Consider the following 24,034-nt stretch of genomic DNA (forward strand, 5'->3'; position numbering starts at 1 on the left):
TGAGGTGCTCAATGACTTCTTTGCCACAGACTTCACTGGCAAGGGCTCTAGCTGCACCGCTCAAGGTGCATAAAGTAAAGGTAAGAACTTGGAGAAGGAAGATCTGCCTACTGTAGATGAAGATCAGGTTCGAGACCACTGATTGGAAAAGGAGAAACATAACACCCACTTTCAAGAAGGGAAAAATAGATCCAGGGAACTACAGACCAGTCAGTCTCACCTCTGTGCCCAGAAAGACAATGGAGCGGATCTTCCTGAAAGCCCTAGTAAGGCACATGGAAAATAAAGAGGAGGTGATTTGTGGTAACCAACAAGGCTTCACCAAGGGAAAGTCATGGCTGACAAACCCGGTGGCCTTCTATGATGGAGTTACAATGTCAGTGGATAGAGAAGAGCAACTGACATAATCTACTTGGACTTGTGTAAAGCATTTGACACTGTCCCACATGACGTCCTGGTTGCCAAATTGGAGAAAAATGGATTTCATGGACGGACCACTAGCTGGATAAGGAAAGGAACTGGTTGGATGGCTGCACTCAGAGAGTTGTGGTCAACAGCAGCAATGAGTGGCGTTCCTCACAGATCGGTGTGGGGTGACCAGTGTTATTTAACATCTTTGTAGGTGACATGGACAGAGGGATCGAGTGCACCCTCAGCAAGTTTGCAGATGATACCAAGCTGAGGGTGCAGTTAACATACTAGAGGGAAGGGATGCTAGCCAGGGGGACACGGACAAGCTTGAGAGGTGGGCCCACACCAACCTCATGAAGTTCAACATGGCCAAGTGCAACGTCCTGCATCTGGGTCGTGGCAATCCCAAGCAGATACAGGTTGGGCAGAGAACAGCTTTAAAGAAGCTCTGGGGAGAAGAATTTGGGAGCGTCAACTGCTGAAAGATTCAACATGAGCCATCACTGAGTGCTTGCTGCCCAGAAGGCCAACTGTATCCTGGGCTGCACCAAAAGAAGAGCAGCCAGCAAGTCGAGGGAGGTGATCCTGCCCTCAATGCTGGTGAGGCCTCACCTGGATTACCACATCCAGATGTGGAGCCCTCAGTACAGAAGAGGCATGGACGTGTTGGAGCGCATCCAGAGGAGGGACACAAAGATGATCTATCAGAGGGCTAAAGCACCTTCCTTAAGAGGACAGGCTGAAAGAGCTGGGGCTCTTCAGTCTGGAGAAGAGAAGGGTCCGGGGGGAATCTTATAGTAGCATTCCAGTACGTGAAGGGAGCCTACAGGAAAGCCAGGGAGGGACTTCTTAGAAGGGCATGTAGTGACAGGACAGGGGAAATAGTTTTGACATGGAAGAGGGTAGATTTAGATTAGTTGTGTTCAATGGTTCTATGTCCAGGTGGAAGCTGGTAATGAGAGGTGTCCCCCAGGAATCTGTCTTGGGATCAGTGCTCTTTAACATCTTCATCAATGACATCAATGACGGGATTGAGCGCACCCTCAGCAAGTTTGCTGATGACACAAAGCTGAATGGTGCGGTTGACACAATGGAAAGAAGGGATGCCATCCAGAGGAACCTCAACAAACTTGAAAGGCGGGCCTGTGTGAATCTGATGAGGTTCAACACAGCAAATTGCAAGGTTTTGTACTTGGGTCAGAGTAATTCTAGATACATGTGCAGACTGGGAGAAGAACTTCTTGAGGGTAGCCCTGCAGAGAAGAACCTAGGGGTCCTGGTGGATGAAAGACTTAACACGAGCAGCAGTGTGCTCTTGCAGCTTGGAAAGCAAATGGTATCCTGGGCTCCATCAGAAGAGGGGAGGCCAGCAGGGAGGGGGAGGTAACTGTCCCTCTCTACTCCGCCCTCGTGAGGCCCCATCTGGAGTACTGTGTCCAGGTCTGGAGCCCCCAATACAGGAAAGACATGGAGCAGTTGGATAAGGTCCAGAGAAGGCCCATGAAGATGATCAGAAGGCTGGAGCATCTCCCCTACAAAGACAGGCTGAGGGTCCCGGGCATGTTCAGCCTGGAGAAGAAGGCTGCAAGAAGACCTCATTGCAGTCTTCCAGTATTTAAAAGAGAATTATAAACAGGAGAGGAATCAACTTTTTACAAGGGTAGACAGCAATAGGACAAGGGGAATGGTTTTAAGCTCAAGGAGGTAAAGCTTAGATTAGATTTCAGGGGGAAGTTCTTCACAGACAGTGGTGAAGACCTGGAACAGGCTGCCCAGAGAGGCTGTGGATGCCCCATCCCTGGAAGCGTTCAAGACGAGGCTGGATGGAGCCCTGGGAAACCTGGTCTAGTATTAGATCTGGAGGACAGTGGCCCTGCCTGTGGCAGGGGGGGTTGGAACTTGATGATCCTTGGGGTTCCTTCCAACCCAAGCAATTCCATGATTGTGTGATTACTATCTCCACACAACTGCATATAATTAAGAAAAAGAAGTCCCAAAATAGTAGCAAAGTACTTTTTAAAATTACATAGGATCTCATAAATTAACACAAGTTTATTTTCATTACAAAAAGCATCCGGTCATCTAAAAATAAGCTACAAAGAATCAAGTGTTAGCAAGAAATAGTTAAAAGGAACGATTACAGTATGTAAAGTTAATTTGTCAGGTCAGTGACACAATATATACAGTAATTCCAACAGTTTTTATCTGTTAGTTTTCCACCTATAACTGTGAACATGTTGCTTCAACCAAGCCAACAAAATTATCAGTAACTCATAGTCATATTTATTAAATCTATTTAAAGATTTACACATTTATTTATAAAACAATCTAATGAGAAGCTAAGTCTCTAGGGTGCAGGAGACCAAATAGAGAGAGTAACGTAAATTACTGCAACAAATAAAAACAAATAAATAAAACCACACAACTGAATTGTTTTTCCAACTAGTCAGTTTCTGAAAATGAAAAGAGAAGTTTATTCACTCCAGTCATCCATTCATATGTCATGAGACTGATCTAAGGAACAATATACGATAGCAAGACTGCACAAGTAAAGCTTACCATAGAAGTGACTGATCTGGCATCTTCTTCATAATTCACTACAGGTGGTGGTTCTTTCCCATCATTCTCTTGCACCTTTTGTTCCAGTAGTTCTTTCTGGGCTGCAAATTTTGCCTCAGAGCATCTTAATTGCTGAACGGTTTGTTTAAGTTCTTCCAGTGCTTGCTTTTGGCTCAGCAAGAGAACAATACTGAAAAGAAAATTAATTTTGAAATGCACATAATTTAAGGTATATTCTTTATTTTATGAAAGCTTTAAAAAAAAAAAGCATTTTCAACACTGGAACTCAGCTACAAATCATTTTTTACTTGTCTTCTACAAGTTTTTTTTTTCACTCTGCTCTGAATCCTGCTCTGTTTTTCAACAGCTATTGAAACTATAACCCATAATCTACTAGTGGTCTTGCTTACACCACTGTTACAAAGTATTTCACCATTAACAGATAAGAGAATACAGGAATGTCTTCACATTTCGACTTAGTTACAATCAACCTTATTCCGAATGCAGTGACAGCTTTCCTCAACCACTATACGTTTTCATTTTTGTTTGCGTAAATTTTCATTTTGGTTAACCTCCAGAAGTTAGAGCTTCACAGCACCCTTCTAGCCTCAACCATTCTGTGATTCATTTGGATTTATTAAAACATCATTACAGAACTGCAACACTGAATGCTGTATGAATCTACTATGTGTCACCTCATCTTATCAGTTTTCTTAGTTCTCATCTTATAGTTTTCTTCCAAGTCAGAAATTCAGACTAATATTTAGAGTCATGTTTTATGTCCGCTTTCTTCCTTTCAGTCTATTTATTGATACTTTTTTTAAAAGAGATTTTATGCCACCTTTCTTACACTGACAGACTTCAAACTGTTGTCATATAAAAAAAAAAAAAAAAGCCCCGTACAAGACCAAGGAGTCTCATTTCTCAAATAACAGTTGCACCATTGATGGCTCTATCAGCTCTAGATGCTTCCTGAGAAAAATAGTGCAGGAAACAGATCTGGAAGAAAAGAACCTGCAAGAGGCCTTGCAGCTGCACGTAAAAAGATTGTACTTGGCTCTTAATTGTCTCCTGTGCTGCAGTCATCAAGGTTTTCACCTTTCTTGCAGGCCACTGGAGAACAACAGACTATCAAACATTTGCAAAGGATGAGCAGACCATTTAGGACATCCATCTGGAACCCAGATGGCTATTACCCTCAATAAATTACAAAACCAAACATGGACAGAAACTGCCTAACAGAGTGAAGCATCTATGGTACAACACTGACACACTTGAGACCAGAAACATGGTCTAGAAAGAATTCTCATAGCCTGAAAGAGCAGATAAAGGAACCTGAAGGACCAGGCCTACCAAAAGCAAGGACACTAAAGAAAAACCACAGTATTCTGTCATTCTGTATACTCAGGATAAGCCCTCTTGCAAGCTCTCCCCTTTGGAGAAAAAAGAAATTTATAAATTATCCCTGATTACCAAGTCCATTATTCCTACTTCAGAAATGATGTCATTTGTTGTACTCATGAACAACATTCAAGCAGCTCTGCTGGTACCACCCAAAAGACCACTGGAAAATCCTGAAAAAATTCAAAAGCAAGCCTCATAATTCTGTATATCCACAGTTTCAGCTGTGTCTGACAAAGAAGGGGACACCGCCTTATTTGTTGAAGAAGCTGCTCTGTCATAACTTGTACATACGGACACTAAACACTGAGTAGGTATATGCTAAACATACTACAAGCCAAAAGTTGTGGATGGCAAAATTATTCCTTCAGAAACTGATCCTGAGCTAGGTGGTTATTCAAATAAGATGCAAAGTAATAAGAGAAACATCACTGGTGGCAAAAGACAAAAAGTCATATCCCAAGATGTGCACATTGTCCCAAGTTAGCAAAGAACAAAACCCCTTGCAGCAGACAAATGATCTTTTGTGTGGAAAGGATGAGGACAATGTATGAAGACATAAGTGGAAGACTTGAAAAGTGAAATTCAGCATAAGAAAGCAGATATTTAAAAACATCACACAAAGATATGAATGGCCTCTCCTCAAGATAGCTTTCTTCATCTGATCCTCACAATGAGGGAAAGTAAAAACCAAGCATCTCCCCACAAAAATGATGGCTTTCCACCATCAGAAGAAGCCTGATGAATATACAATATTGTCTAAAACGATAGCATTCCAAATGCTGAATGGTTAAAACTCATCGTGAACCATACATAAGTTACATTCTAGATGTCAAAACTCAGGAGCTGTTCCCTCCTGAACTGCGGCATGAGGTACACCGGGATAGCTATGTGACAGTTTGCCCAAATCCATCACTGAATACTGACCATTCTTCTTATACATGAGGAATTACTATCTATAATACTCTCTGCCTGTGGCTTTTAAGAGTGAATCCTTGCCAGATCAAAAGTGGGCAAAAAGTAGGAAAGTGGTAAAATGAATCAAACCCCAAATATCCAATATACTATCATATCAGGAGGGCAGATGGTATGGTGAACACACATGTGTATATAATGGAAGCACTCATTACGTTGCTGGAGATTTTCTCATCTGAAGGCAAAACCAGATATTAGTGCCAGCATAATAGTACCAGTATAGTTTAATGTTGAGGTGCAACACAAAATCAGGTGTAGAGATGCACTTCAACATGTGCCTTAATGAAAAGTGCAATAGGTGTAAAACTTAATTCGTAGTGCTGCCATAATTAGACACAGAGAAACAATACCCAGGGCAGACTGCCACTGGGTCAATAAATTGTTCGGACTAGCAGTGCTGAAATTGAGTCAGAAAGAAGTGGGGAGACCTGAGGCTCAACAATAACATAGCCGCAAGACAGGCACAGGCTGAACTGAAATCATCTCAACAACACAAACATCTGCTACAGATTACTCAAGGGAGCCTGAACACAGCAGGAAAGAGAGAGATAGTCTGAACTACTTTCAGAGATACGTAGCAAAACAATGACGAAACATTCCTATGGAAAAGCAGCACAAACTCCATCTAGTTCAAATTGTTAATCCTGTAAGAAAGGAAAGTAGGTCAAAAATTGAATATCTGGAAAACATATTGTGAGTACGCGTCCTTCGTCAACAAAAGAAAATTTGTCAAGTCAGAACTGTATGCTTACATAAAGTTTTGAATGTGAATGAAATGCATTTGACAGTTTCAAGTGATAAGATGCCTTCCAAGAACTACAAATGTGTCTACAGCAAATGAAGATCACCTGAGGTATTGCATTCCAGTTTCCTGGTACTGTAAATCAGTATTTATGGCCAAGTGCTTAGTTAAGATTACGACCGATCACAAAAAGAACTAGAGAGACACCACTACAGAAATAAAGGTTTATCCATTACGGTAACTTCAGTTTAGACTGGAATGTGAGTATCAAATAGAGATGGAAGATCCTGACCTAAAAATATCAATTATAATAAATGTTTTATTTATGACACATAAAATAACCATTAACCTCTCACCTTCATTATTTGCTGAGCAGTACCACAAGGCATTGGTTCTACATTCACTATACTAAAGAAAATGCCATGAAGAATGAACTTAACTTGACAAGTTCTGAACTTTACTGCATAAAAGATTACACGTCTTCCACATAACTGAAAAAGTCTCTCACAAAATTACATGTATACAACAAGCTCTGTCAAACAAAGAGACAATGTGAATTGATTCTTTTTCTTCATTCAGGCTGAAGATACAATGCTAAGAAAAGTTCAGTTCCTGAGCACATCAGTATAACAACAAAATTAAATTAATTAAGCTTCTCAGTTTTCTAATTAATTAGGACCTGAAGTCAAGCAGGTTTATTTTAGAAGTTGAAAATTTATTGTTATTTATACGTAAGAATAATTTCTCACAAAAACAGAATAAGAATAAGACTGGTGGAGATTGTTTCTTATTAAAGAATCAGGAATTGCATTATAGACATTTTCCTTCATATTATTACAATTGGAAATTTTAATTCCACTTACTCTGACTTCTTTTCACAAGTCTTAGAAGAGTCTTCTATTTTTTTCTCCAGTTCCAATACAAGTTCCTCTTTGCTCAAAAGCGTTTGCTGTGTTTGAATGAGTTCTTCTATTACAGTTTTTAACCTGTAAGACATACATTACCAAAATCCATGTTGTGAATAAAAAAACTGTACATATTTGGGAACTTTATTTCCCTGAGAAGCATTTTTTTTTAAATTTTTAAACAGATCTATACTAAGCTATGTACATGTAGAAGGTTGCAAAATGATCTATGCCCACAGGCTCTTCCACCAAGAAAACATCATCTAGAAATCATGAGTTCTCTGGATTAAAGCCTCACTAACATATTGCTGATATTTGAGATGCTTTATGAAACTCATAACTTTCTGACTGCTAAAGTACGTTTTAAGTAAGTACACAGAATTAATAGTTGGGATAAAATAACAAAATAATGAAAAACCTCTAGAAATAATGGAAGAAGAAACAAGTCCTACATTACAAATTCATAAAACACGTATTTTTAAGAGCAAGCTGCATACTTCTCTTAACCATTAACTTTTTTAATAACACACAATTTTTGATAACAAGGTATGCTCAAACCAAACTACTGTTAAGCCAGGAGAACAATTTCTAAAGAATGCCTGTGCGCATTCATATAAAACATATACGGGTTGTCGAGTGCCAAAAAAGAAGTGGCATATACATCACAACATACATAGGTTGCTCCAAAAGTAATGCTTCTTATTTAATTCAATGGAAACTACAACAGCTACAAGGAGCACAATACTACTATTTGATAGAGCAAATTCCCAGCTACAAAACACTGCATGCAATGTAGTCACCACCATCAGCTAAATATTTTCACTAGTGATGAACAAGAGCCTGCATGCCACACTCAAAAACCTGCAACAGCAGAGGTGACCACTGCTTAACAGCTGGTATGACATCATCACTGCTGGGGAAAACACTGACCACATCGTCTTTCATTGGCCCAAACAGTGGAAAGTCAGATGGTGCTGAAACTGGACTGTGAGTGTGGTAGGACAGTCCAGCCAAGACTGACAACATGCTCCACTGCTTCTCTTCAAACTGGTATGGGGCCTAGTGTTACCATGTTACAAGAGAAAGGTTGTCTTCTCTGGCTTGACTCTGGAAGTTCAAGCCTTCAGCTTCATCAGAGTCACTATACAGCAGTTCAAAGTTAATAGTTTGTCTGGGTTCCAGGAAATCCTGAAGGATCACTCCCTTCTTACCCCAAAAGACAGTACACATCACTTTACTTGCTGAGGGCTGCATCTTGAGCTTTTTTCTTCGATGAGGAATTCAAGCCACTTCTTGGTGGACGGCCATTTTGATTCTGGCTTGTAGTAAGAACATCATGTCTCATCACCAACAATCACAAAATCACAGAATTGCAGGGGTTGGAAGCAATCTGAAGAGATCATTGAGCCCAAATGCTGTGCTAAAGCAGATTCCCTAAAGTAGCTTGCACCAACAGGCATCCAAACAGGTCTTGAATATCTCCAAAGAAGGAGCCTCCACAACCTCCCTGGGCCACCTGTTCCAGTGCTCTGACATCCTCACTGTAATGAAGTTCTTCCACATATCTGTGTGGAACTTCTTATGCTCAACCTTCTTTGACACTGCTCCTTATCCTATCACAGCACACCACTGAAAAACATCTGGCCTCATCCAATTGTCTCCTGCACTTTAGATATATATAAACATTGAGAAGATCCCCTTTCAGTCTTCTCTTCTTCTAAGCTGAACAGACCCAGGTCTCTCAACCTTTCCTTGCGTGGGAGATGCTCCAGGCCCTTTATCATCTTTGTCCCCTCCTGCTGGAGTCCTTCCAGGAGATTCCTGCCTTTTTTGAACTAGGGAGTTTAATACTGGACATGGTATTCCAGATGTGGCCTCACCAGGACAGAGTAGAGGGAGAGGATCACCTCCCTCAACCTGGTGGTCACATTTTTATTAATGCATCCCAGGATATCACTGGCCCTCCTGGCCACATGGGCACATTGCTGGCAAACGTAATGATGTGTTTCAGGAAACTGACACTGCCAGCCTCGTAACAGCTGGAAATCCCAGCTGGTTTCCCACTGGGAACTGAATCTGGCAAAGGTGATAAAGGATAATAAGAAAGGCTTTTTTAAGTATGTCAACAGTAAAAGAAAGACTAGGGAAAATGCGGATCCCCTACTAAATGAGGGGGGTGTTCTGGTAATGGGGGGATGCTGAGAAGGCGGAGATACTGAGCGCATTCTTTGCTTCTGTTTTCACTGCAAAGACTCCCACTCAGAAATCCTGGACTCTGGAGGTAAAGGAGAGATTCTGGGGAATGGAAGGCTTCCCTTTGGTGAGGGAGGAGATGGTCCGAGAGCATCCAGGCAACATCAATGTTGACTAAATAAATAAATAAAACCATGGGCCCCAATGGGATGCATCCACGTGTGCTGAGGGAGCTGGCAGAGGTGACTGCTGAACCGCTACCTATCATCTTTGAGAGGCCTTGGAGAATGGAAGAGGTGCCTGAAGACTGGAGGATAGCCAATGTCACTCCGGTCTTCAAAAAGGGCAAGAAGGAAGATTCAGGAAACTACAGGCCAGTCAGCCTCACCTTCATCCCTAGAAAGGTGATGGAACAGCTTGTTCTGGATGCCATCTCCAGGCAATTGGAAGAGAAGAAGGTTATCAGGAGTAGTCAGCATGGGTTCACCAGGGGGAGGTCATGCTTGACCAACCTGGTAGCCTTCTATGATGTCATCACTGGCTGGGTGGATGGGGGGAGAGCAGTGGATGTAGTCTACCTTGATTTCAGCAAGGCCTTTGACACTGTCTCCAACAACATCCTTATAATGAAGCTGAGGAACTGTGGGGTAGACGACTGGACAGGGAGATGGGTTGAAAACTGGCTGACTGGCAGAGCTCAGAGGGTTGTGATTGGCAGTGCAGAGTCCACTCGGAGGCCTGTAACTGGCGGTGTTCCCCAGAGGTCGAAGCTCGGTCCAGTCTTGTTCAACATCTTCATCAGTGACCTTGATGAGGGGATAGTGTCCACCCTCAGCAAGTCTGCTAATGATATGAAGCTGGGATGAATGTCTGACATGCGAGAAGGCTGAACTGCCATTCAGTGAGACTTGGACAGGCTGGAGAGTTCTAAGTTCCCTGATACAAAAAAGAGACGGATCTCCTGGAAAGAGTCTAGCAGAGGGCCACAAAGATGATAAAGGGCCTGGAGCAACTCTCTTATGAGAAAAGGCTGAGTGACCTGGGTCTGTTCAGCCTTGAGAAAAGAAGACTGAAGGGACCTGATTAATGTCTATAAATACCTAAGGTGCGGGAGGCAAAGGGATGAGGCCAGACTTTTTTCAGCAGTGTGTGGAGACAGGACAAGGGGAAACAGCCACAAACTGGACCATAAGAAACTCCACACAAATATGCGTAAGAACTTTTTCACGGTAAGGGTGACAGAGCACTGGAACAGGCTGCCCAAAGGTGTTGTGGAATCTCCTTCTCTGGAGATATTCAAGACCCTCCTGGACACCTACTTGTGCAACCTGGCTGAGGGAGCCTGCTTTGGCAGAGGGGTTGGACTAGGTGATCTCTAGAGGTCCCTTCCAGCCCCTAAAATTCTGTGATTCTGTGAAAAAGTTATTAATTTTTTTGAACTACTGAAAGTAGCATCTTAGAGAAAGATGGATCAAAAAGACAGATTCAGTAAGTGTATTTTTTCTGTTTCTGAGCTTAAGTTGATTTAGTTGTACAACATTTAAATAGTTTACCCAGGGATAATCTCATTTTAGTAAAGACGCAGAATGTTAAATTTAAGAATAAATTTATGAAAAGATATGATAATTGGTGAGGAAGAACAAGGATTAGAATAATCTATGGAAGATACACTGTAATGTGTTTCTCACTGCTATGAGGATTTCTGTATCTTTGGTTTTCAAAATAACCTACAAGAAACAATTTGATTAAGCAGGAAATTAGTTAAAAACAACAGCTTACCACCAATCTTATTTGGACCAGTCATGCTTTCTATAGCACACAAACATGTCAAACATGGACTGAAATACAGTATAGACACCAAAGAATCATGAATCGATCATTATTCTCACTTTACCATTTTAAATTGTTGTAAGAAATATTTAAAATATTAAGAAATATTAAAAAATAAGTATACAATTAACCTCCAAAGCAACTACACTGGACCACTTTATGGCAAATCTGAGGTTGATAAAATAATGAGAACATACTAAGAATAATAACCTCAGTAGAAGAACTGCATGCCAGTAGCAACTGATTAAAGATAAAGATGGTAAAATTAATGAAAAGATTTAACTATGCAATAAACAAAGTATGTAAATATGAATTTTATCACCCTAACTAAAATGCCCATGAAACATAATACAACAGGTATACTTGTTTGAATAAGTTAATACATCTTAAATTCTAACAATAGATTTTCTTTATAAAACTAAAGCAAGCACAAATTAAGCGAAGTAATACATTTGTGAAATTTCTCTGGATGGTAATTTAAGTCACTGATAACATCACTGTCCTCAGTGGCTTCATCAACAGATTTCGGTACTTTTTTCAAGAGTACTAAAAGTGGAGTACCTCTCCTTTTGGGGAGGTAAGTAAATGTCTGAGGACGATTAATGATGAATTTGGGGTGCTGTATACATTAACTGCAGAGGAAAAAAAAACATATTGAAAGCACTAGCAAGTTTTCAGAGGGGCTGGGTATGATAAGCAAAGGAACAATAAGAGCAGAAATCAGTAAAAGTTTACAGCTTGAAAATACTGATTTGAGAAAAAGGACCTTAAAAATGAGAACATAGCAATGCAATGAATAGAATAGGCATTTAATATAACCTATGACAGCATTTCCAATGGATGATATTTTTGAAAAGGAAGACTTACATGACTTGTAAACTTTCTGCTGTTAGATTATTCCACATGATCTCATTAGCTTGAAGGTTTTCATTTTCTTCTAATAAAGACGTATCAAACTCTATTTCTTGTTCAGTCACTTCTGAAGATCTAATTCATTAAATAAATATTGTATTTATAAAATTGGAATATAGTTAAAAATAGAATATAGTTAAAATTACATATGAAATAATAGAAAAGTAGCAATTGCATACACCTTCTTTTTCCTTGAATAAAGAATACAGTCTTAAAAAAACCAAGCATAAAATAAACCACAATTTTTTTGAATTAAGTTCATAATATGATCAAGGTTTCTCAGGAGACATCTATATGCACAGGCCACTGAGCCTGCTACAAACCTGCACTTGACAATTACCAATTCACATATATTAACAACAAAGTATAAAATAAGGGGTCTTAGAGCTATTTCTATATGTAGCAATATAGTTACAGTTCAATAAATAGCAAATATAGTTTATTTTAAAAACACAAGACTTTACTGCATTATCTGCATGCTCTGTTGCTTCAGGCACTGCTAACTCCACAGTAATTGCAGTGTACACTGAGATGCCTAGCATTCACTTTACCCACAATCTGGATAGTGAGAAAAAAAAAGCATATAAACATAGCATTGCAATGGATACACACCATAACCAAATACATAGCAAGTTAGATTGCACTGAAGCTGGATCATCATATCTAGTCCACTGTCAGTACCCAAGCTATGACTTTTCACATGCAATAACATCTATACGGATTTTGTTTTTCTACAGTCAAAGAGGTAGATGGTTAAACAAACATGTAGCAGCCTTATGTACATGCATGTAGAACAACTTTCCTAGTTAGGATAAAGTTCTGTAAGTTAAAGGTGAAAGAAAAACAAATTCAAGTCTGATCACTTAAGCAGTACTGTAGTTCAGTGCAAGATTTACTCAAAATAGAGTACGAACATGGACATCAAGATGAAAATGTGTACCTGTGAGTATCTATGAAGTCATTATATTCAGAATTAGGGTCTATCTGTTCAACCGAAGTCTGGATCTCTTTGTGGACATTCACAATCTCTTCTGTAACAAGACTAGTGATCTGGCTATACTCATCCAAGATTCCTTTTCTAAAAAGGAAAAAAAATTCTAGTGTATAACATGGCACTGAAGACATAGATGGTATTGGAGATGCTTCAAACTTTGTTTGCTGTTTCTATAAATTCTTGCTGAAACTGGCTAAAAAGGGAAAAAATAAGACAATGTATATTACTCAAAGAAATAACAGAGCATTTGTGGCCTTTTCTTTACAAATTGGCTATGAGTGGAGAAGTCTCTAAGACACAATCCCTGTATTGATTTCAGAATATACAGAGTAGATAAACTAAAGCTGTAGAGATTACAAGGAAAAGGAACATACAGAACTTACTGATGACACTCTTTCACAACCAGAGGACTCACCATGCTTGTCATAATCTACACTAAAGCCATCTCATGTAGTCCTGAGTAATAAAATACATTCTGATACAAGGGAAAAGGAGTTAAAGAATGAGAATTTCCTTTCAAAACTGTTTTCTTCATTATTATCTACCCTTTATCATACAGGTATTTTATAAATTAGTTATTTATACAAAAATAAACACACTTCACTTTGACTTGTTCAGTACAAGAGGAAAAAACATCAAGGAAGAAATTCACCCAAGAACGTACAAGCTGTTCAGCCTATTAGCTGGTTCCAGAAGTGGGGAAAATGAAGTGATTAAGAAGTGGTAAAAGAACTGGCAATACTTTATCACAAATTTTAAGAGCATCCAGTGACATTTCCTCAGAATGCTCTTCTGTTCTCTTTAAGTTTCAGCTTTCTATAAAAGAACCCTCAATTTTATTTTTATTTTTTTGACAAACTTGCTGGCTTGCCAGGTGTTGAGCATAGCGAGACTTTTAAAATACTGATGATTTTGACCAGTCAAGAGGAAAATGCAGAGAAAGAGGTATTAATACATTTTTCCTGGGTATGATCTTTAAATATGTTTACTCAGTAAAAAATATTATTTGCTTGGATTTTTCCAGTATATTTTTTCTGAGGAGAAAAAAGACAACGTAAGTCATTAAATCTTGCCTTGCCAGTGAACATGTCTGAAAAGGTTCCAGAAAACAGTTTGAGTGCAGCAAACGATAGGCCAATATCAGCTACAGCAATGCTGGATTTAAGAGAAAGGGAATCAATGACAATTACTATTTATCTACATAAAAACCAAACCAGCTGGTCTGCAAAATCAGAACTATTAAGGAACCGTTTCACATACTTGTCAACAATATCAAGCCCCCTGCATGAAATCACCACTTATTTTTGTAGCATTAAGCCAAGTTACCATTAACCAGTAATTTCCCCAATCAATTCAGATTTAACTGAAAGAAGTTTAGAATTTGACAAAAATACTTTTCAATCTTCTACTCAGGGACAGCAAATGCAAGTCGGCTCAATAGGCCCTTTTTATACCGTGAAATTTTTCAGTGTATTACTTTAACTCACATTTCTGGAAAAAAAAATCACCTTAATTACAACACACAAATTTAACTGTGTTCTCTAGTTGTGATTCTACATACATTAAGATTAAAAAGACTTAAAGTACTTAGTAAAGTACTTAGATTCTTGCACCAGTATCAATGACAGTAATATGATAATACTGATAATGGGGCCATTAATGTTCTCTGCATCACACAAGCATATTGTAACAGAATACGGGAACAGGCTCCACGGAGAGTTTGTGGAGTCTCCTCCTCTGGAGACATTCAAAACCTGCCTGGACACGTTCCTAATGTGTGACCTAATCTAGGTGTTCCTGCTCCAGTAGGGGGATTGACTAGATGATCTTTCAAGGTCCCTTCCAAACCCCAACAATCTGTGATTCTGTGATACTGACCACAAAATCTTTAATTCTCTCTCATTTCTTATTTGCTGAAGTCAATATGAACACATTTTTGTAAAAGTAAGAAAAGAAGTTACAGAAGATTGCCTCATATCTAACTGAACAATGCCTATGAAAAGAAGTAACCACTTTGCCTTTTAGTGACTTACAAAACAACTGAGAAGACGACCTAACCAACTCACATTCTTCAGGAAAGTCACAGAGGCAGCATGGCGGCTCCAAACCAGAAAAGAGGGCCTGAAGTCTGTTCTCTAAGATAATCAGTTTGCACTGCTTCTGTAATAATCTAGAGAATGACCTTCCAGGGAAAAGGTAACTGTATTTTTAAGGTTGGACTCCTCACAGTAAGATTAGGTTTACACGATCCTGTTATCTGCCCACACATTTGACTAACCACACATCTGTCTGGTCCACCTCCAAAATGACTATCAAGATGGTTGGACAGTTTAAACCAAAGTTTTTAGTGGCAAAATTTCATAAAAATAAGACTACTAGGGAGGCAACAAACTTCTGTATTATTCCAGATGAAGGAGAGGATAAACCATAAATACTGTAATTAATCTGTTAAATTGAAAAGTTAAGATGATGTCTTGTCAAAATGCACAAGTAATCCCTCAAAACTACTGTCTGTACTTGAACAGACTTATTTATGCACAATTATTGTCAACTGAAAGTTTAAAACAGGTTTTTTTCAGTACCCATGATATACAAATAATTGGTTGCAGTTTACTCATTTCTAATAATGCTGTAAGTTAGAATACTACACACAACATTTGCAAGTTAAAATCTGCAAGAAAATATCTTACAGGGCTTTAATCATTTCCTCTTGCATTTTCTGTAGCGAATCAAGTAACAGAGGAAGCGTAGTGTCATAATACTGGTGCTGATACAACTGTGCTCCTTTCAGTGCCAATACATACTGATTATGCAACATATGAAGCTTCATAGTGGCTTTATCACACCGATCTTTGGCTTTCTCAGTCTCCTTTCCTAAGGGAAAACAGAATCAAAACAAAAAAGGAAAAGGTGAATTCAAAGTATACAGATTTGCTGATAGCATAAATCTAATTGAAATCTAATTGATTCATAATAGGTTTGCACTTTTTTTTTTTTATTATTATTATCCTACAGAAATACCATTCCAAGGTATTTGGTAATACGTATTTTTATTATTATTATTATTATTTGGAAATACATCTATTCCAAAGTATTTCTCTGAAGAAGTAAATTTGACCACTCTGAAGTTGTTAATATGATCAAATCTCTTGGTTTTCTTCTTCTAGGTAAGAAAAAACTACTTTTACTTCGACCAGAATTCTTTATCTAAAAGTACATGAATGCCACTGCCAACATTGATATAGAAATAACCATTAAGAATAAAGACTAAAAAACTCAAACACACAACTACTGAAAAGCTAATATTTCATTTGCCTCAAAGTGAATAAACATTTTAAAAGAGGAAAATAAGACCTGTCTTACTAGCTGAGACCTTTGATTCACACAGAAGCTGTCATTTATTTTGAGCAAACACTCTAGCGCTATGTATCATCCCAAACAAGCACTGATGCAGTCTCATACCAGTATCTGAACTCCAGTACTGTTACTCCTGTACAAAACTCCCAGCTTCACTACAGCATAACATTTCCTAACCACTATCAGTATACTGATCAGGAGGTCAACACTGCAATCTTAGCTCTATCAGATCAGTTCAGTGCTGAACCAGAGAGCTACAAGGTACTTCAGGAGGTCATCTATTCTACTCTTTGCCACAGTAACTACACAGCTATGTGACATGTCTTCCTAAGATCTCCAATGACAACTATGCAGATTCCCAGCACAATTCAGGTCTAGTGCTGTGCTAGTTGAAAACATGCCCCTATCATCTCATTCCTTCATTATCCAATATGAATTTATTAATTCAAACTGTCACTTATTTCACCCGTCCATCACAGACATGAAAAATAGATTTTACAGCCCTCTGTATTTCATCTTTTATACAGCAGAAGATTATATACTTTCCTCTTCCACCCAATCTTCTAATCTTTACACTAGCCAAGCTATAGCCTTCCCTTGTAAATCCTGCTTTCCCTTTGTGTTGAATGGCTCATAACTTTACACAAGTGTAACTTCAGGTAAAGTTCAACTTTGAAAGCCAAGGGGTAAATTACACTCCTAGGCAAAAAAAAAAAAAAAAAGTGCTTTTTTTGAACACCATACAAACATGTTGTAAGGATAGGAGGCAGATGATAAAGTTGCCTTTAACCAGTTTCAGATCACTCAAGAAAGGCAATGGACACAATTCAGTAATAAAGAAAGAATAGCTCACCCTCTTCCACAGATTAGGGCTCAGTGGAAACTCTCAGAGAAGGGGATATCCAAGAAGAGATGCTTTCTTTTGGCTACCAGCCGTAAAATGAGGTCCGGACCCAGGGTCCATCCCTTCCAGTCATACAGGAGAATGGCTTGCACCTGTGCACCCAGGGCTGGCCACACCCCTTCACCAGGTGCTCAATCACTTGTTCAGGCCTAATAGTTCCCATACACATGTAACATCGATTACTTTTGTTTTGGCCTCTGATATTTCAAAATAGATAAATAAATAAATAAATTATATCTACATATCTATATATATATACACACACCACAATTTATTTCCAGCCATCTCTTGAGTTTCTTGAATGATCTTAAACTCTAAAGCACTTTAAATCCCTTTAAGGTATGCTGATATCTGTAAATTTAATAATCAAGCTCTAGATCAAAGCGATGAAACACCGAAAGACAACCCATATCTAATCCCAACATATATCCCGCAGTATCTCACAGGATACTTTACTCTGACAGGACCACCCTTAATAATCATTCTCCAAGCAGCTTTATGCAGACAGATTTGCGCCTCTACTAGAAATTTCCAAACTGATCATGCATTGCCCTTGTCATCGTCATGAAAGGATAATACATTATATTGAAATGATTCCTTACTGAGACTTATAAGCTCTTCCTCTTATCCTTGTTATGAAGAATCTGATATTTATGAATTGTGTGGTTACTTCTTTCAGGAATTAATTCAATGAATCTATATCTGCAATTATCAAGTGCAGATTCACAATTATCTGCACAAATTAACGTACACTAACTAGAACAATCTCATTTAAACTGCTGCATTTCTTATAATTTTAAAATAAATAAAATAATGAAAGACTATTTTAACATGTCAACCACATATCACAAAGCATTAAAGAAAAGAAAGACATGGCAGATGAAAAGCCTTAGTTAATATCTTGAAAAGCCAAAACTTCGTCAGACAAGGAACACACAAAGGACTGTGTATTAAGATAAAATACAGAAACACATTAAGGCACGTCAAAAGTTGAGAGACAAGCTTCTAAAACCGCAACAAAACTGGTAATAAATGCTCTTTCAAATACACAGGAGTCAGCAAGCTTGTCAGAAAGTCTAAATGATTGTTAGCTATATAAAGAGAGCTGGTAAGGAAGAAGAAAATATGAGTATTTTACATTCATGTTCATTATGAGTGATATTCAGAATTTTCCATGCTGAAACTTATCAAAGTGATAAACAATTTCTCCTCCAAGGTGTCAGAAATTAGCAGGACTGGAAGCTGTTTAGCTTTAGAACTCTAAAGGTATTTGAGAAAGTTATAATGGAAATATTATAATCAGTTTTTAAAGGAAGAAGTAGGCACTCAGTGGACAGCCCTCTGAAACATTACTTGGGTCTTATATGAGGTGATAAAGATGCCATTGAAGATGCTGACTCAAGCAAGTAACAAAAAATTCATGTTTTACTGGAAGACTTTTTTTGTTTTGTTTTGCCAAAGCATAAGAACGCTGAGCTATTTTTTCTAAATTAAACCTGTATCATTTGGAGGGCAGGAAAAAAAAAAACGGCATGGCCAGAATAGCGCCCCAGAACTTGGAAACTGCTGAACACATCTGACACCAGCATACCAAGAGTACAGGATAGCGGTACAGCGTAGTACCTAATTTTCCCATTCTTCGAGTACTTGCCTGTATACATTACCCCTTAACAAAACACTTCAACAAATCTGAGAATGAATCTAAGTGTCAAATACACTCAGCTTTCAAATACAGCAGACTATGGCATCATCTTGGTTGCTGATAGACAAAACATACACACCACACGGTGTTTGTGGAGAATAAGAGGCAGGTGAACATGTAAAGATAATGGAAAGCGACTGAAGAGAGTTTGGAGGGGAAGCCATCAAGTAGTAGCTACAGTTCAGGGACTGGATGAAAGAGGACGGACAAGGCAGCTGGAACTCAGAACTGGAACAACTCAGTTTTGCTTAAACCTAGCTTAATCGTTCAATAGATTCACTGGACTGAGAACTCCTTGGGAATCAGGTGAAGGAGGTCAAGATGGCAGTAGAGAAAGAGACGGACTATTTGTTTATATTCTTTGTTTGGCCATTCCTACTCAAGCTATTTGGAGTAAATGTTCTAGGTTACATAAACCAAAATTATCTCCAAATGTTATTGTAAAACTAAGAACTTAAAACTTGCAGCTTGTCCATGCATGTCTTTAAGCTGCATATGCTATCAGTTTAACAAAAATCAGTGTATGTGGAACACTACAGAGCTCCATCAGTAAAGGTTCCTGGCCTACAAATCACGACAGCTTTCAACAGCTAAGCAAAACTCAAAATTAGCACCATTAACAATCATAACTACATAACTAAAGACTACCAGCATTGTATCTCTTTCATAGAACTTGTTAATGGCTAAACTACCCCTTTTTATGCTATAAGAACTAAATTCCTTTGCTATTCATTACTCATTAGGAAAATACCTCCACAAATTTTAGACTAAATCAACTTACCATACATATCCTACTTTTAAATGCAGTCTTTGAACATATAATTAATAAAAGAAAGGTAGCTATAGTACTATTCCCATACTGTAATTTATTCTTCAAAGCAGCAAAACGCAGTGAGGCAGAGTACATAGTTGTTCTATGTGTCAATTAACATTGAGGAAAACATCAAATTTTCTTTATCTGTATACTGAATTTTATAAATAGATATAATTCTACTGCCATCAGTTGTTGTCAAATCTGTTTAATGTTTATCGAAACAGACTGAGTATACAATATGTTGAGTCACAAACAGTACTGTGAAGCTTACAAAATTCAATTATGAAAGTTCAACATTCGCAAAGAAAAGGCGGGCATTCTTGTTAAACTACTCTAGAGAGTCAAGTATTTCAATTTCTAGTAACAACTCTGTTACATACAGTACAGGAGCCAACCAGAAAAAACTCTATTAAAAGCGTAGATTTGCTATTTCAAAGTTCTTACAACTGTAAGAACTCCTGTAGCCTAATATTCACCTACAATGGCAAAACAGAAACTGGACAACTCCTCACAAGTAAGAAAAAGATCAGCTCATAAAGTTCATTTTATCATCTTTCAAATAAGTATTAATCCACAGTGTAAACATCTCAAAGAAACTGATCTTCAGAAAATGAACACTGCACAAGCAGAAAAACATTTTATATATATCTTGGATTAAAAAGAAATAATTATACTGATAATTACTGATATAATTTTTTCTGCTTACAACTTTTACCCTCAACTTTTAATGTTTGGTCAAAAGTGTTAAGTTAAGGCTAAAAACCTTTTATATGTTCATTACTTTTAGCTATTACCAACTTCAAAAAAATGTAACATTTTTAAGCTTTACAAATTTACATTAAAGATTACACTGTTCTATTGAAATAGTTAAACTGCAACACTTTGATATATAATGAACATATCCACTCATTTGCACACAACAAGGATCCATCTTCTGATGGGTGGTATATGTAGTGCAACACTTATGAACTAATAGAAGTTTAGCTGTTCAGATTTCAAATTCAGCTTCATGGTAGTGTAAGTTAAGAAATGACCAGCACTCTCTTGTTTCTGCAACAGCAGATTCCAGTTAAGCTCCTTTAGTTTAAGCCTTTCAGCTAAATATTAAGTAACATCCAACAACACAAGTGAAGGTCCAAGAGATAAAATCATTTTATTACAAATTTACCCTTTTAATAGAGAAGAAGCATGCAGTGAAAATCTCAGGTTTGACTAACATAAAATTCAAAGCTTTCCTCTCAAAATCAAAAGTTCAAATAGAAACACTTTGGATAGGTTAAACACAGGAAGTGTTTATGAACAATTCTGAAACTGAATGTTCTAAGAAATAATATATTGGTATCTACACAGAACATCAGCTAGTAGGAAGAAAAAAAAACAACAACAAAAACAACCTACAACACTGTACTTTAAAGGATACATGCTATTATAAGCTCTGAGCTTTTTTTTTCATTGCAAAATAATGAATAAATCCTACAGGTCATACAAATACCAAAGAACTCCATCCTAAATAAAGAGCAACTTGCATTGCTTTGCAACATTATTAAGAAAAAACTGTCTAGAAGATCACATTGAAGAATCATTTTTAAGCTATTTGTTCTTAAGTTTGCTTAACAAAAGGGGAGAGAAAAGCAGCAGAACTCTAAGACAGACCAAATAAAAATTAAAATGTAATCTGAAGATCTTGACAGACCGTATATGAGTAACAGTGGGTAAGAAAATAATTAGACAAATAGAACTACAGCTAAGAATCTTGGAGAAAATTGTAGAACAAGACATTACGTTAAGAACTCAAGTAACTGCCTCTGCAGTTCAGGAAGTGCAAAAGCAAATCTGATCAAATTTCTAGTTATGGATGAAAACAGGAAAAACAACACAGATGTTTAAGAGTAGCACAACGTGATGAGACAGTACTTTGTTATTGGAGAAAAAAGAGATTGTAGCATAAGATCAAAACAGCTGATTCTGGGATAAAGGATCCCTTACTAAACAGACAGCATGTGGTTGACAACTCATTTTTCAAACAATAGCAAACATCTAAAAAAAACTTTCAGTATGGAACCACAGAGTATCATAAGGAAATACACAAATGGTCTGGCTAATGCTTAGAACATGGAAGGGAAGGATTTTACACAGAGTGAAGGAAGCAAGTTAAAAATACATCCATTTAGAATTCAGTTCTTGTTGTTATACTGAAAAACAGCTATACATATGAATATGGAAAGTAATTCTGATGGAAGAAGAGGGAACAGAGAAAAACTTTACATCTGAATAGACAGAAATAGATATGAATCAGGATTAAAATCAGATGTAATGGTACCAAAGATCTAAAACTACTGCAGACATTAAGGAAGACAGGCATAGCTCTACAAATGTCATAGAAATAAGAGCTGAAGGACATAAAAAACAATTGTCTTCAGAGAATTAAAATAATTAGTGATGACAGAGAAAACCAAAGGATATTATGTCACTTTGCTTCTAAGAAAATTTGGTAACAGTTAACATAAAAACAAAAACAAAAACAAAAAAAAAACACTGGCAGATTGAAGTTGAAGATAGTGGAGCCAGCTGAAGCAAGAAGCAAACTCAGTGTTTGGCTACATAAGACAAAGTTCATGCTAAAACAGTTACTCCCAACCTGTGATACTCAGGTGCTTAATCTATGTGCTACAAAGGCTGAACAGTAACAAAAAAATACACACCAACAGTAGAAAGTAAGCGCCTGCTGGAAGGAGCTTTACCTGAACCCTTTAGTAAGATGGCATGGGATTTGCTTACTGACTAGGCAGTGACAACTACTTTTTTTGCAGATGGTGATCCAAGCCATATAGCTAGGGGGCCATGGCTGGGCAGGGCAGGACTGTGCAGAGCTGGCGTCCACCCCCTGTTGTGCAAAGTACACCCAAATACTATTAGCAACTATCAAAATAAGTTTGTCATGTGATAGTTCTTACTGAAGCCAAGAAAACTGCTAGTGCATGACCCAGCAATGCAAGTTCTGAAGCACTGTTTCCCATACTGAGCCGTGCTTCACTTCCGTAAGACCAGAAGTCAAGATACTTTAAAAATAACTTACACTGACCTACATAGCCCTTTTATATGAAACTGTTCCAACTAAGATATGTGGGTAGCCCTGAAAGTAATGCCTCCTATGTATTTCCATGGAAAATACAACAGCTATAAAGAGCGCGATAACACTGTTCTATAGAGCAAATTTTCAGCTATAAAACACTATTTTTCAACATAGTCTTCACCTTTAGCTATGCATTTTTGGCAGCAATGAGGAAGAGCCTCTAAGCAGCAGCAGTGACCCACTGTCACCGCTGCTGAAACACACCATCCACCACCTCACTGTGCTCACATCCACTCTTTGGTCTCCATAAATGTTAAGCAAGCTTCAATGAATGTCTGCGGGTTCCATTTTTAATTCATGAAGGAATTCAACGACACAACTTTGCTTCAGATGCACTTCTATGTCAGACACCATCTTGTTAGGCCACCCTTCTGCTGCCATCTGTCACATGGCAACAAAATGTGATGAAATATTGGCAGGAAGATTCAACCTCTACTATCATACCACCAACATCTGCCTCTGATGTCATGGGCCAACATAATAAAATAATGCATTATTTCCAGAGCAGCCCTCATAGGATTATTTTGATTGTTAGTTCTTATTAGGAATCAGTCTGATACTGGTCAACCTTAACATTACTTTCCAAATAAAGAGATGCAAGCGCAGTGCTCTTAGCCGATATGGTTTCCACAAGACCAATGTTACAGGGATATGACTTCTATCTTCTTTTGGTCTAAGGTCTTTTTCTTCCCTTTATGTCTTGCAAGAAACCTACATGAATTCAACAAGGAAAATCACCCACTTCCTCCTCTACTCAACTTATTTCTGAGACAAGGATAAGTTTTTCCCAAACCTTATCTAACAAATTAATGAATGCAAGTAACAAATACTTTTCTGATGGGGAAAAAAATCTTTGTATATGCTTCAAGATTTCAAATTTACAGAATACTGAAGACCTAAATTTCTGAGTTAATAGTTCAATAAATTTATTTTATGCATGTCAGCACTTAAATTAAACAAAGTACCAAAAAAAGAATTGAAATGCAATCTTATGAACTGCTGTTAAGATATTTGAATAAGCACCACTAACAAATACACTCCAACCCATAAATGCTTGTGAGGACTGAGGAGCACATCCTGGTGGTGCATGTTTCCAGTGAGTGGAAACGATATGTTCAAGCTGGTCCCAAATCCCACAGTTTCCTTCTCTAGAAGCTTTATTTCACACACAAGAAAAAACCCTAGCACCTTGTCAACGGTTT

At 37.9% G+C, this 24,034-nt stretch overlaps 1 protein-coding gene across 6 annotated transcripts in view; it reads right to left on the bottom strand.

The window, feature by feature from the left end:
• FER (FER tyrosine kinase) overlaps positions 1-24,034 on the bottom strand; it is a 185,913-nt gene that overhangs the window by 116,816 nt on the left and 45,063 nt on the right. For all 6 annotated transcript variants that reach the window (XM_021379740.1, XM_021379739.1, XM_021379734.1 and 3 more), the window contains 5 exons: positions 15,613-15,796; positions 12,869-13,006; positions 11,884-12,003; positions 6,952-7,074; positions 2,971-3,160 (listed from right to left, as the gene is read on the bottom strand). In XM_021379740.1, coding sequence (XP_021235415.1) covers positions 2,971-3,160; positions 6,952-7,074; positions 11,884-12,003; positions 12,869-13,006; positions 15,613-15,796 — 755 coding nt within the window. The remainder of the gene's footprint in view (positions 1-2,970; positions 3,161-6,951; positions 7,075-11,883; positions 12,004-12,868; positions 13,007-15,612; positions 15,797-24,034) is intronic.

Source organism: Numida meleagris, chromosome Z, assembly GCF_002078875.1.
Source record: "Numida meleagris isolate 19003 breed g44 Domestic line chromosome Z, NumMel1.0, whole genome shotgun sequence".
Taxonomy (NCBI): Eukaryota; Metazoa; Chordata; class Aves; order Galliformes; family Numididae; genus Numida; species Numida meleagris.